The following is a 16,255-nucleotide window of genomic DNA, read 5'->3' as shown; positions in this document are numbered from 1 at the left end:
AATTTCTCAATACCTTTTTGCATAAGATGTTATTAAATTTTCACTTTACTTAGATTTACAAAAACAAAAATACTAGTGTTTCAACATTTATCTTAATAAAACCAAAAACTACTAGCTCAAAAACTTTTTTTTTTTTTAATTACTTCACTCTAAGTAGCAGCCTAAAAATATGTTACACAAAGTTGAAATGTGTTTACTCAATAGTGTTTATGAGTTAGTAATCGTAACAAACATTAGCATAATAAAAAACAGGGGTCCCTACACAGTTGTTTATGCTGATACAGTAAATTACCAGTCAGTTCTAAATGAGAGCAGTGACGTGAAAGAAATTTCATTTACCAACGATAACGGTTTGTTTATTTTTAGTTTAATTAATTTTATTAAAATGTTATTTCTACTAACTAAATTTTCAATGATAATATTAAGTAAGATTTAAAAACTAATTAGTAACTAAACGTTAAACTATGATAATGAATTTAGTGTAAAATCTAATACAAAAAACAACAAAATCTAAATTTTGCATGCATTTTATGGCTAACAAATTAGTATGAAAACTTTCGGTCAATAACAAGATTGAGTCGTTGTTGAGCTTCCCTTGAGTCCACACTTGTGTTTTGTAAAATATGGATTATCACTGTTATTTAGGATATCTTAAATATCCTGACACAAATATTCAGGTAACAAGAGATGTAAACCAAAATAACTACACCATAATTAAGTCTATAAAAGTTTAAATCAAAGGAATATTTGTGCTATTATATGTATGAGTTTTTTTTGATTTAACCAAGCAAAAATTTAAATTAATGGTGTTCACCAGACCTTGTTATATTAATTTCATAGACAAAATGTTAAAGAATTTATTTATCGCTTTCTATAAAAGGAGATTCATACACATTACTTAATATATTCATGTATTTAGCCCATTTTGTATTATTAGAAACAATAAGATTACCAAACAAAACTTATCAAAGCTTATTCACCTTTTATATCATATTTTTTTCTACGTAATTTACAATGTTTTATTTGTACTTTCTTATTAATTTCGTTATTTTGTTTATTATATACATAAAAATTTGGAGTTTGAGCTGCAATATCATCATGCTATAAGTATCTATTGAACCACAACAGAATACAAAATGTTATGAGTACAATGTATAAAAATTAGAATAGTTTTATTAATACTACTTTTTACCAAAAAAAAAATTTAAAGTTTTAATATAAAATACTTACTTGCGTTACAATTTTTTAGGAAAACTAGTTGTTAAACAGAATGAAAGGGTAAAATTAGAAGTTAGCAAACTGGTACAAGACGTTGTAAAGGAATGCAAAAATAAAATAAGTAAACTAAAAATAGATCTCGAAGAGGCTGATCAGTCATTAAAAGAAACGGAATCATTTTACCAGAAAGATGAATTTATGAAAAAGCATTTTAAAGATAAAATCTTGTCTATTAAAAGTAAGAAAGACAAACTGAAAGAACAGATTTTCGAAAACAAAGCTAGAATCACACAGATGAACAATTTTAGTGATGAAGTTTTAAGAATATTAAAACAACTAGATGATGATGTCAAAAAGTATGTCCAAGAAGTTGCAGTCATCAGAGAAGAAATAACCAAAGAAAAAATAGAACTGTTAAAAGATATTGCAAATAAAGATAAAGATTTAGCAAAACAGAAAGAAAAATTATCGAAAAAAGAAAAAGAGAACGAAAGCTTAAGGACTCAGTTAGATGTAAAAGACAAGCATTCAGCCCAGGTTGAAAAAGAGAAAGCGGAGTTACTTATCCTAGTAGAATCTTTAAAGAAAAATCAACAATCATCGAAAGATAGTAAAGAAAAACGTTTAATTAACTCGAATAAAGATGAGGTACTTTCAGATAGGCCTACTAAACTTGAGAACTCTAATGAATCTTCTAAATTATTCGTTGATCAACAAACTAAAAACACTTCAGAAAATGAATCAGAGGTTACAACTATACAACTAAGTACAAAAGAAAATAAGAACAACCTTTGCAATACAAGCGAATCAGGTTGGTTATTAAGCAACTTTAAATGATCAAGTTAAGTAAGAATTTCTATATCATTATTTTACTTAGAACTAGATTAATGAACACTGTATTGAACCCATAAAATTTGACTCTAGACTTTTTAGTTTGGTTTTTTTACATATAACCAATTATCACAATACACTTTGTGCGCAGATTAAGTAGATTTAAAATAACTTTTTTGAGAAACTTTTTGATTTTTTCAAAAAAAGTATAGAAAATTTTAAGATTGCCTCCATAAAACATTCTTCAAATTGTATTGAAACACGTAGAATATGTTTTTGTTATAATTGCTACATGTAAAAGGTTTTCAATCAAATGACGTAAAAGGTTGTTGAAAAGTTTCAAACAAAAAACTATTAAGATAATTGGTATAAATTTTAATTTACCTAAGAATACTTAGGGACGTTCAAAAATGATACAAAATTATTTATTCATATTAGCAAAATACGACATGTTTAGTATTTTAACTTATATTATCATATATATTTATTTAGAATAATTTATGCTCTTTAAATCGAAAAATTAAAAAAACTTTTAAACAAAAACACATTTTTATTTTTATTATGTTTTTTTGACTAACTAAAGAAAATAAAAGTCTACGGCCCTAAAAGTGAAGTTCTGATTCTCCGATTACTTAACGAATAAGTTTGCTATATTTATTTTTTACTTTATAAATATATCATTATTTATAAAATATGATTTAACTTTGATGAAACTCTATATACAACTGTTTATCGTGAGAACCACTGTTTAAGCAAATAAAAAATAATTTTAGAGAAAACAGCAACAGTTTAACCAACTAAGTGTTATTCCACGCTTTAACAACTGTAATGGTCAGACTTTTAATAATCTTTCGTTAAAAAACTTTTTTTTAATTTATTCACTAAACATTGAAAGCATACATAAAACTAAGATTAATTTACTAATTGAATGAAGACTAACAAAGCTAAATAATTCCAATATAGTATTAAAACGTTCCTTTGTAAATGAAGGTTACTATCAAAAAACAGTAGAAAGTTTTAGAAGTGTATAAAATTATTAAAAATGTAAAAATACTTAAATATAATTAATCACGGGTAACGTTGAAAACTTTTTAATAAAAGAATAAAATTATTATACTTAACATTTTTTTTAGTAAAAAATAAACAATAAAGCTACATTTAAGTTGCAGAAATACTTTTACTCGGAGGAGTTTTCTGGTCCTTTTCAATTTTAAGTGAGCAATGGACACTATTATTCTATTTAAGTGAAAGTAGACGTTATCACGGTTCAGTAAAGATGAAAGCTAGTTTGTATATTGTTGGAGGGGAATACAGTAGTAGTATTGACATATTTGATATCAAAACAAGAACTTTTAGTACTGTTAACTCGTTAAACTTAGTCCGTGGTGACTTCGGAATTTGTGAGTACGATGAAAATAGTTTCATATTTGCAGGAGGTCGTGATATGAATTTTGTGTTAAAAGACACGTGTTCTCTGTACAATGTGACTACGAACTCGTTAAAACAAGTCGGCAGTTTAAATATTAAAAGATATGGTCATGTTCTAATTAGAAGTGAAGATGGCGGAATATTCGCGTTAGGAGGTATCAACGAACGAGGCGAAGTATTAGATTCAATCGAAAAGTTTAATAAGAGTTTACAAACTTGGACAGTACTAAGTACTAGTTTGATTATTGAAAGATTATCCCCTCAAGCTGTCGCATATAAAAATTTTATATTTATTATCGGCGGTGCTCAACAAAATAATGAGATGGCAAATTGTATTGAGAAGTTCAACACAAGAACAGGTGAAATAAAAGTCATTCAGGAAAAACTTCGGGTGGCGAGATGTAATTTCGCAATTGCAAGATACGGCCATTTGGCTTACATAATAGGAGGTGAAGTTACTAAATATTTCAAAAATTGGCTTCGACCTGGGTACACAGCTTCGGTGGAAATCGTTAACCTTGATCTTGAGACGGTTAAAGAAGGTAAATACCTTCCGATTGAAGGATGTGGTTTTACAGCTCATGTCGTTTGAAAAATTTCTGATACTTATTCTGAACTTGTATGTTGTGTAAGAAAGCTTCCTTACAATAAGTTTTGTAAAAATTATTTTATTAAAATTATCTAATTTTAAAATATAACTAGTTCGAACTATCTTTCAACCATACATTTCAAGGTTGCTTCAGTAAACAAACGTATGTTGTAAAATAACTTTTGGACCATGAAGTGTAGATGAGGTCTGGTAATGTATAAACATTTATTCACGGATAAACACATTCACTTTTACACCCTGACTCACTTTTAAAGACTTATTTAAAGACATGTCAGTGTTAGCAATCATGTCATAACGCTTGAAATACTTCAAGACTAATGGTAGATTCTTAACATTCTATTTAATCTTCAGTTTTTATAATGTGGTGTGCTGTACTTTAGGCTTATCTATCTAGTTTAAAGATCCAAAAAACTTATACAAACTTAAACAGATTGAAAGAAAAACCAATGGATTTTCAGTTACAGATACTTTAGGCTGATTTAACTAGTTCTAAAAAAAGATTTAAAATACTTATAAAATTAAACAGATTAAAAGAAAAACCAATGGATTTTCAGTGCGGTCATCAATTTCTTAATGCAAAAGTTTTAGCTTTTTATTAGCTGGGTAGTTCATAAAAAGTTGATATTTTCAATAAATAAATTACAAGTTCTACAATTAAAAGCTGACAATTAATTACACGTCGTTTTTACTGCCAGTGAAATAATGTTAACATTGAAAGATATGTTACGTACCACAACAGTCGTACCGCTGAGCTCTGATTGGATTAAAAAATTATAAGAATCTCTGATTGGTTTAGAAAATAATAAGGATATAGTCAATTGAAGTGTAGTCTCAACTTTTAACTGTTTTTTCCCTAGATGGATGGATTTTGATTACGACCAGTAGTAAACAAACTAAGCTTAAACACTATGGCACGAGTCATAAAAACTTCAGCTGTTTGAAAGGAATACAATAAAAATATTAATTAACTGCACAAAAAATTTATTTTATTCCTTTTCTACTGACGTATGAAGTAAAATTGTATTTATACCTGAATTCACGTTTAAAATGATAAAAGTGACCCTGAAGTTTTCGCTTTTAAAGTACATCTATCCAACTGTTGAAAATTAAAAGAGATGTATATTTTGCTAGAAAAACTAATAAGTCAGGCAAGACTGAATTGTCAAAATGGCAAACAAGCAAAATACTAAATTACAGTTCAAAAATTTTAACAATGATTTATTTTTCTTTCAACGCATCAATTTTACTATTACTTTACAGTTTTTGAGTACGTGCCAAAACCTGTTTATACTTTAAGAAAACTGATTGTAAAGATTTCAAGTTTTAAAGTACAGCTATTTAACAAGTTGATGATGAATTTTGTTGTGTAAGAAAGATATGGATCCGTTGCATATGTTTCTATAAAATAAGTTCTTTGCTTCATGAACTTAAAAATTACAAACTTTAAACCTATCAGAATACAATTCATTATAAATCATAGTTATAGTGTAACAAAACCACTTGTAAAATGTTCAAGTTTAAAGTAAGGTCATCTAACAATTTTAAATTGAACGTATGGTACGAATCGTTGAATTCAGTAAAGAAGTTTTCATAAACATTTACGTAAAACACTTTGAACTTGTTGCTTTTCAAAGAGCCTAAAATTTTTCTACTTGTCTTTTATATTCTTTACAACTTTTATTTCAATTTATTTTATGAAAAAAGTTGTTGTTTCATAGTTTTCACACTTTAAAATCACTCAAGACCCGGTATATAGTATAACAAAAGTACTACGAATAGAATGATATAAGAAAAGTACTACGAATGAATCAACCAAGAAACGGACAAAACGAAACTACATAGATAAACTGTCAATTACTAATAATGTGCACATTAGAATTTACACCTAATAGGCAGATAAAAAATAAGTGATAATTTCCAGGCGAGAGTCAAATATCAGGACGCAAGGAAAAACTGTTGACATATTTTGAGCCTCCCCTCCTGTTGCATTAAGCTAACTTTACATCTTTGAAATCACTCAAGACCCGGTGTATAGTCCGATTGTAAAGTGTTCAACTAACAAGCACGGTCATCTTAAACGCAAGGTACGGTTTGTTGGAATGAGTGAAGAAGTACTTCACAAACATTTACGTTAAACGCTTTGAACTTATTGCTTTTCAATAACTCTAAGGTTTTTCTTACATATCTTTTTATACTCTTTAAAACTTTTATTTCAATTTATTTTATGAAAAAAGTTGTTGTTTCATAGTTTTCTGAAAACATTTCTCTAATTCGTTAAACTTTTATAGGTTAACTTTTTTTGATAACTATCCTTAAAAATATTTTTTTCAGTTTGTGAAACAAAGGATAGCACTTATTTGTTTCTATAACTTTTTTTGCGATTATTTTAACGCTTATTTATATAGATTAATGTCTACCAAAAGTCATCATTTTGAATTGTAACGTAGTACAAAACGTTTTAAACATTTATACTTTTTAAAACTTGTTAATTCTATGGTAAAACAAGTAAACAGTTAAGTAATGTTTTTTATAGAATCATTGTTGTTTTCGCTTTTTATGATACTACGATTTTTTTTAAACTTAATGCATTGTTGTGTTTTGTTGAATTAATTATAAATATTTTCTATTTAATTTACAATGAATTGTAACTAAATTAATTTTACCTATAGAGTCTATTACAAATTTAATGTATAAAACACTTATGTGCATTATTTATAAATTGAAATTATTGAAATACCATTGATGGGATCGTGTGGAAAATGCACGATAGTGTATAAACCGCATAAAGACGTCACAAATAACTTCCATTTCGCATCAAAAAACAACCTTTTGATCTACATTGGAAGGGTTAAAGTTAGTTAAAATTTGTCGTTCACTTAGCTTAAATAAATTAATAAGTTTTAACAAGTATAGCATTAATAGTTACAATCTTGAATTTTAAGCGCAAAAGTTTCACTTTTTGCTGTGAGAGCATAACTTAATCAGTTTACTAAACTAGTTCTTATATATGTTTACAACAATTAAATAAACAGACTTTTATCATAAAACTTTTACAAGTTTTACTTTTCATACAAAAATATTTTATCTCAGTTGAAATAATTTACGGCCAAATTGTAGCAAAATGGAATTTGGGCGGTGAAAATTTACTATTACGTCATACTAAAGAAATGACGTCATTAATCAACGGTGATAAATGGCTTCAAGTTAAAGTCGTCAGGTTTGTTTATAGCTTCCCTTGAAGTAAAAAAATATGTCTTTTAATGAGAGTAACAAAACAGCTATAACAGGGTTTCCTAAACTTTTTTTTTGCAAATTTCCCCCTTTTCAAAATTTATAAGGCATTTGCCCTCTCCAACAAGATTACCATTTAAAACACCTAAGACATTTTTTTTGATCTTCATCTGCAACTCAAGAATATCTAGTGTAAGTTTAAAAATTACTAATAAAAAACACCTAAGGCCTTTTTTTTTTGATCTTCATCTGCAACTCAAGAATATCTAGTGTAAGTTTAAAAATTACTAATAAAAAACACCTAAGGCCTTTTTTTTTTGCTCTTCATCTGCAACTCAAGAATATCTAGTGTAAGTTTAAAAATTTTTAAATCGTCCCCCCCCCCTTTGGCCCTTTACTAATCATTGCCCCCAACTTAGTTAAATCAAACCCAGGGGGCGGTATCCTGAGCTAAAAGAATAAAATAAACCACTTAGTTGAATTTCAGTATAAAGAGAGGTTTGAAATAAACTAAACTTAAAAATAAAGCAATAAAATGTACAAAACACTCAAAAGAAAGTTTAGAATTTAAGCATAAATACATTATGACGTAATTTTAAAAATCATGCAAAACGGCTTGTGCAAAAATTAACTTACTAATCGACAATAAACTGGCAAAAATTCATAAAACTTAAGCCTGATAAAAAATGCCTGCAAATCGGTACTCTGTGAACAAGGAGCTCTGTGGCGCAAAAAGGAATCAAAAACCACCAACTCACACTAACAACAACATAAGTACAAACCTCTAAGAATAAACTTAACCAACTTATTGTATTTTAGTAGAAAAGGATGTTTGAAATAAACTTAAAATATTCAAAAACTCTTTTTTTACATAATTCTTAAGAACTCATTTGAATTGGTTAACATATTTATACTATGCATAAGAAGTAAAGTAAACTTTTGTTAAAAAGAATTTGGTTAAGATTTCTTTCGTTCTTATTGATGTTTAGCAAGAAGGTTTTTGATAAACTAATTTTTAAGGTTGCTAAATTAACCAAAACTCATACTTATATTAATTTCTGTTCTGTTGTTCTCGGTTTTGAAAGTAAGTATACACAATAACTTTAGCAACATTAAAAAAAAATTTGACATTTAATAATTGTATGACACGATGCTATTGAAGGACATTTAAGTTTTAATTATCAAAAAAGTTATCAAAAACAATAGAAAATAAACAACTACTTTGGCGTTCCTCTACAGAGGTTAGCTCTACAGTCAAACAATGAACAAAAAGTTGAACTATGTTTAATGTTACGTTATTTCAATAGTTTCAATATAGTTCTTAACTTATACTCAGAAACTGAAACTTTTTCTACTTTTTTTTCTAGTATGACGTCACAATGGAACAACAAGAAGTTGTTACGTCACAGCAACGTTCACATGGGCGGTTGCTATGGGGATCAAACTGAACCCCCACCAACCGATAGACCAGCTACGTCACCACCGGTTGTCACGACGACAAGAAATGACGTCATCAGAGATAAGGGACAAGGTGCCACGAAACAGGACCTTGAGAAATTGGTAAATTTTTGTTTATTTATTAACAAGTTGTTCTGATAGATGTGAGCTTGTTGAACTTAATTTTCGGCTTAACATGAAACTCTTTCTTTTTCTAACGAGTGTGCATAAGTAGAACTAAATTACATTTCGAACACAATTTTTTCGGCTCAAAAGTTTGTACTCAAATGAAAAATTACTTTGTAAAATCGTGGGGGGAGATTATTTTTCAAGTTTCTGAAAAGGGGGCGATTTAGAAAATGAGTTTGGGAAACCCTGCTCTAACATGACTAATTGACTATATACAAGTTATCATCTGATTCCTATTAAACAGTTTATTTTTCACAGGAAACAAACAACCAATGTGGAGTTCCGAACTATTCGAAACAAAGGAGAAATGCCGCACACTTTGGGAGGAATAATAACAGCTACCTTGCGTACAACTTCAACAAACCTATATCAAGAAAGTTAGTTTTTATTGCGAGTATTAATTACACTTATAACAGCTACCTTTTCTAATATGACGTCACAGTGGAACGACAAAGAGTTGTTACGTCACAGCAACGTTCACATGGGCGGTTGCTATGGACATCAAACTGAACCCCCACCAACCGACAAACCAGCTACGTCATCACCGGTTGTCACGACGACAAGAAATGACGTCATTAGAGATAAGGGACAAGGTGCTACGAAACAGGACCTTGAGAAATTGGTGAGTTTTTATTTATTAACGAGTTGTACTGATACATGAGAGTGTGTTGGATTTAACTTTCGGATAAATATATAAAAAATCTATCTATTTTGACAGTAGGTGTACTGACTTAGTTTTAAAAACAACAGAATTAAATATTTTTTCAAACATTGTTATGTGTTGACTACTTGACTTTATAAAAGTTATCATCTGAATCTAACTGAATAAATTTTCTATCACAGGAAACAAATAACCAATGTGGAGTTCCGAACTATTCCAAACAAAGGAGAAACGCCGCTCACTTTGGGAGGAACAATAACAGCTACCTTGCGTACAACTTTGACAAACCCATATCAAGAAAGTTAGTTTACTACAACTAATAATAAGGGAACACGAAAATACGATTAGATTTTTCTTGTACTATCATGATTTTATTTACATCCTCACAGATTTACCATATCACTAAGAATACGAACGTACGCCAAGACAGGGTTGATCTTGTACTCTGGAGCGTTCAATGGAAACGATTTCTTCTCTTTGAAGATCAAAGACGGAAAACCAATTTTCAAATTTCAGACTTCAATGGGATCCGCTGAAATGGTTTCTGAAAAATCAATAGATGATGGAATGTGGCATAAGGTTTGATTTTTACATTTTCTCTATTTAAATTTAGTGTTTATTTTATTAAAAAAACCTTGTTTATCTATGTTTACGACCACTATTGCTAACAAAGTCTAAAATATACACAACATAAGGTAGAGTTTATGTGATAAGTATGAGAATTATAACTTTAAATTATTAAGAAAAAACTTATAACATATAATTTAATTACTATTCAGGGTTTTCTTATACTTTTTTAAGATACTTTTTTGCTATTTACTTTTTATGAGTCGTTTAAAAAAGTATAAATGCTTGAAAAAAAAATGCCTTGAACATTTGCTATAATAAAATAACAAAAAACTTATACAAAATTATTTTTTTTCTCTACAGATCAAAATAAGAAAAAGTAAACGGAGAGGGATGCTTCAAGTCGATAGAAGAAGAATCAGATCAGAAGCAAAAGCAGACACTAAGATGCATCTTAAAAGACTGTTGTATGTTGGAGGTGTCTCTGCGGAGTTCAAATACAAAGTTGGATCTGTTAGTTGACATTTTAAAAATTAAATTTAGTTTAGTTAGGAGTTGATTAATGCATAACTAGTAAAGAAAATATATGGGTACCGCTGTGATTAACTGTAGATGTTTAAAACTGATTTACTAGCCTGAATACAGTTATATACTTAAGTGTAATAAACAATTTTTCCAGAACAATCATACAACTGATCTTCTTGTTTTTTTTTTGCAAGATTCTCCATAGTTACTACGTGAAAAATGTGTAATCTTAAATTGAAACGCAAAAATTTCACAAACGCAAGCTAGCTTTTCAAACCTACTTAACTACTTTTTCCAAACAGATATCGAACAGTATGGATGCATGTGTAGGCAACTTGATGATTAATGAACAAAAGAAACATTTCAGGAACGCACTTCAGAACAGAGGTGTTGTACCTTGCCACAAGTATATTGAATACGGAAGTTTCTTTAGCGGCCAAGGAAGCTACATTAAACATAGTGAGTTTGTATCATACATTATGAAAAAAATAAACAATACTCTTTCTTTTTTACACTAATACATGTTTCTGTTTGTTAACGGTTAAACACACTTCAACGTAGCTGTAAAAATCAAGGAGCACTGATGTTATATATAAATATATATATATATATATATGTATTTATCGTAGATGTGTTATATAAATGTATAATACTTATATATCATATGGAGCGGGTCAGAATGACACAGCGACAAAATGACACGCTCGTCAAATAGACACGGTACGTCACTTTGGCACAGCGACAAAATGACACGGTGCGTCATCTTGGCACGGTGCGTCAGTTTGGCACGTAGGGTCACTTTGGCACGGCGACAAAATGACACGGTGCGTCACTTTGGCACAGAGGGTCACTTTGACGCGGCGACAAATTGAAACGGTGCGTCACTTTGACACAGCGACAAAATGACACGGAGCGTCACCTTGGCACGGTGCGTCACTTTGGCACGGAGGGTCACTTTGGCACGGCGACAAAATGACACGGTGCGTCACTTTGGTACGGAGGGTCATTTTGGCACAGCGACAAAACGACACGGTGCGTCACTTTGGCACGGAGGGTCACTTTAGCACAGCGACAAAATGACACGGTGCGTCACTTTGGCACGGAGGGTCACTTTAGTGCAGCGACAAAATGACACGGAGGGTCACTTTAGCACAGCGACAAAATGACACGGTGGTAAATAAGGGAGGGAACGATTTGTTGTGAAACTTCAATCTTCATTGGTATAAACAACGATCTTATTTTTCTAGGAAACTTTTCGGTTTCCTGTCTTCTAACCGGTTTTGTAGAATCAGCAACAATCACATTGATTAACTTTAAAAACAAAGACCGCAAGAATTTTTGATCGTGACTTCATAAAATAAAGTGAAACACGTAATGTTTATACCTTCTATTCTCATCGTCGTACTTATAAACAACATGCTCAATTTAAGCAGTAGCAAGGTGTTAGGTGTGCTTAAAAGCTGTGCTTAATAAACAACAACTAGTTGTTTGTATCAAACAACGTTCACAAAGATGCAAAAGCAGCAACTTTTTTAACAAAATACGACTGCCAAAATTAAAGGGAATTTATTTTTGATTTCTTTCGAATGGAAAAACTTAAACAAAGTTTAATACTAGAACTTAAAACGAGTAATAAAAATTAGAAAATGACTTGCCATTTTACGACTAGAAAGATAAAAAATCATATAAACATATTTTTTAAACTTCAGCAACAATCTGATTTAAAAAATACAATCTTCATTTTAGATCAATCATTCAGTACATCAAAACAATAAACTAGTAGATGTAAATACAGAAGAAAATTTGTTATATAAACTAAAACTCAGACGTTATCGAAAGCAACTTTTCTGCTGTTGTAATTCTAAATTCTAATGCGGTTCTTATTTTACGTTTTTATGCTTAAAAAATTAATACTTGCGCTCTTTTGGCGATTTAATAGGTTGCAATTTTGAACTAAATTACTGCATTCCCTGACGAAAGTATAATAATAAAATTCTTTTTTTTTACTTTTTCATCAGAAAGAAATTAACTCCTAATTAATAAACAATATTGTTTTAAAATTTTAGAAAAAAGTTTTTAGAAATCCCAGAAAATGTATTTATTTTTACAAAAAACTTCTTTTTTTATTCGCAAGATTAATAATAGAAAATTAAATATTAATTTCATAACAGAGTTAAGACAAATCGAGTTTTTTATAACTTTGTTATAAAACTCAAGAATATAAAGTAGAAGAAATGTTTTACAAGCAAATTAAAATCTGCTTTTACTGTATTATTATGAAATTTATTTACTGATTTTGTATTAAATATAAATGCAATTAAATCCTTATATGCAATAAAATACTATAATATCTGTCATACTCTAAGTCTAATTTTTTATATTTTAGACTAAAAAGTTTTGTAAAATTTAAAAAGACTCATAGTCTAGATATATATTTAATAGAATGGCTGCAGCTTTAATTAGAAGGCTGCAGCAGCAATGTTGTATGTATAACCTCTTCTAGTTATTATTTTTTTTTAAAGTGATAAATATATAAATGCGCATGAATGGTTGCATCAGACTCTTAATTTTCTCTCAAATGTTCATAATACTACTTTTAACTTTTTCATAAATTTAGGCTCCAGGTCCGTTAATTTTAATTATTTGCTTTTAGACAAGTTTATTATATATTTTCAATACAGAGTTTTAAGTAAACACCCTAACTTATTATCTTTTGTTGAATATAAATATACATACATATTTAATATAAATGGCTAGTTACTACAAAAGCAGCTTAACTCTGTATTTTTAAAAACTAGAGTTAAAACACGCATGACTTATTCTTACTACGAAATAACTCTGTATTAAATTATTTCTTAGCTATATTTTATAACAATTCCTGATAATAATTAATTAAACTTTTAACAAAAAATACTAAATTTTATTCATTACATAAATATGAAAAATCGTGAAACGTAAAAAATAAAACTTAAGAATATTTTTTTTTTATACTATGACTTAAATTTAAAAGCAATGTATCATATATAGTTTCAAATGTATCAAGCTACTATAGTTTGGAAAAAATATAATAAATCTGTTGTTTAACTGATTACTATCAAAATTTTACAATTAAAAGTTATATTACTGAAGAAGTTTAGTTTTGCTTGTAAGTTTGTTAATCCATGCAAACTTATGCAATCCATGTTAGTGACGCACCGTGTCATTTAGTCGCTGTGCCAAAGTGACGCACCGTGCCTAGGTGACGCACCGTGTCATTTCGTCGCTGTGCTAAAGTGACCCTCCGTGCCAAAGTGACGCACCGTGTCGTTTTGTCGCTGTGCTAAAGTGACGCACCGTGTCATTTTGTCGCTGTGCCAAAATGACGCACCGTGCCTAAGTGACGCACCATGTCATTTTGTCGCTGTGCCAAAGTGACGCATCGTGTCACTTTGTCGCTGTGCCATTCTGACGCACCGTGTCATTTAGTCCCCGTGCCAAAGTGACCCTCCGTGCCAAAGTGACGCACCGTGCCAAGGTGACGCACCGTGTCATTTTGTCGCTGTGCCAAAGTGACGCACCGTGTCATTTTGTCGCCGTGCAAAAGTGTCCCTCCGTGTCGAAGTGACGCACCGTGCCAAAGTGATGCACCGTGTCATTTTGTCGCTGTGTCATTCTGACACCCACCCTATATCTTATCATGAGAATATTAAGAAGGAAAGTTTGTTGAGTAGACAGAGAAGCCATATTAAACATAACTAATATTATTAAACTTTTTCATTTACTAAACATTTTAAGTAACATCATTCTTAATTTATGATAAGCGTAATGAGTCGTTCATAACTTCTTTATATTTATTTTAAGTATATTCTTGTTGTTTTTTTTTTATCTTTATACGAATAAAAACTGAATTATGTAAGTTTATATAAACTAAATGTAATATACTAAAAAATGTAACAAAATGTGCTAATTAATAACAATTTTTAGGAAATTCATTTCGAGTAGGTACAACAACCGAAATAAGAATGCAAATCAAAACTTTTTATCCGAACTCAATTCTGTTGAGTGTCAGTGATCCTAGAAAAGATCTTTTGTCATTGGAGATGATTGAAGGAAAAGTTAGTTTTTGTTAAAATTATACTGTTCTTTTAAACTTAAAATCGAAACTTAAATTCATATTTAATTTGAATTCAACATTTATTCACTTATTCTTAACTAACTTGTTGTTAAACACATCAAAACATATAAAGTAGTAAACAATGTAGAAGTTAGTAACTAATTCATTTCAAAATATCTCATATAGGTAGTCTTCCAGAACGTTTAGTTATTATTCTTTTTTAAACAGCTTGTTTTCCAAGCGAACAACGGCGGAGGAATATTTTCAGTGACGTCATCGCCTTCTATAACGTCACTGTGCGACGGAAAGTGGCACCTAGTGGTCGTTCAAAAACACCTGAAATCATTAAGCATGCGAATTGACGATTATGACGTCATAACCGCCAATTCTCCTCACACGCAAACTTCAGCAGACACCCAGGGAAGACCTCTTTACATCGGGGGAATACCATGTTTGTTCAAACATATATATATAAATATATATATTTTTTTAATATGATTTGTAAGTTATAAAATCTAACGTTAGCATTTACTGTTTCTTTCTTTGGTGTATTCTTTGTTTGATACAAAATATTTAAATGGTATAACCGAGTTAAGTAATTTTATATTTATTCTATCAGAAATAAAACTTAAACCAGTTTATAAGTTTTTTCGTTTTTCTATTATTGTGTACAAAAAATGTTAAATTAAAAATTGTAAATTTTCAGTGTCTGTAGCGAAACCACCCCACTTGAAAACAACAAACAATTTCATTGGGTGCATGCGAATGATTGTGGTAAAAGGTGAAAAAATAGAAATAGAAGATGCTGTTGAAGTTAAAGGAATCATACCTAACTCGTGTCCCTCTAATGCAAACAATGTGTGAAGTGGTTCATAAAATAGGTTGGTTTTCGTTAGCGTACATACTTGAGCTAGAATGTTACAAATACACTACGGTATTTGTTTGAACTTTATAAAGGTTTTGTAAACACTTTAGGATTGTACTTAATTATTCACTCTTAACAACCCGTAAAGTAGTTAGGTAACAGTTTGTATATATATATATATATATATATATATATATAATTTATTCAAATGGCGATTTTAAAAATTCTGGAACATATGTTTCACAAAGCTTTAATTTTTCATAAAGCTCTGATCATCAGCCAGTTAAATTCAAAATACAAAGCACTGTACTAAACAAAGATACAAAAGTTATGCAAAAAAACAAAAAACAGTATGACGTAATATTGTACATTACAAATATTCAGTACATATTACGTCATACTGTTTTTTGTTTTTAACAGAGTAAGTTATACTTTGTATGATTATATCGGTGTAAATTTTAGATAGACTCGACTGTATACTTATTAATAGATGATAGCTTTTTAAATGTAACACGTTCTAGGCAAACAAACAAAGCAATGAAAATTGCGAGAAATAATTTGAAGCACCAGCAAATTTGGCGGGAAAATCTTCACGGTTCG

General features: G+C 29.7%; 1 protein-coding gene across 1 annotated transcript; it reads left to right on the top strand.

Annotated features, from left to right (window-relative positions):
- The first annotated feature begins 9,374 nt into the window (after positions 1-9,374).
- Positions 9,375-15,654, top strand: LOC145842331 (laminin subunit alpha-1-like). The gene is made up of 8 exons (XM_082949759.1): positions 9,375-9,566; positions 9,788-9,906; positions 9,995-10,184; positions 10,536-10,685; positions 11,000-11,156; positions 14,661-14,791; positions 15,019-15,241; positions 15,497-15,654. The coding sequence occupies exons 1-8, from the start codon at positions 9,375-9,377 to the stop codon at positions 15,652-15,654; spliced, it is 1,320 nt and encodes a 439-aa protein (XP_082805885.1).
- The last annotated feature ends 601 nt before the right edge of the window (positions 15,655-16,255 follow it).

Source organism: Thalia democratica, chromosome 1 (genome assembly GCF_965202585.1).
Source record: "Thalia democratica chromosome 1, ktThaDemo2.hap1.1, whole genome shotgun sequence".
NCBI classification, from domain to species: Eukaryota; Metazoa; Chordata; class Thaliacea; order Salpida; family Salpidae; genus Thalia; species Thalia democratica.
The sequence above is the reverse complement of the archived record's forward strand: the minus strand, read 5'-3'. Positions and strand labels throughout refer to the sequence as shown.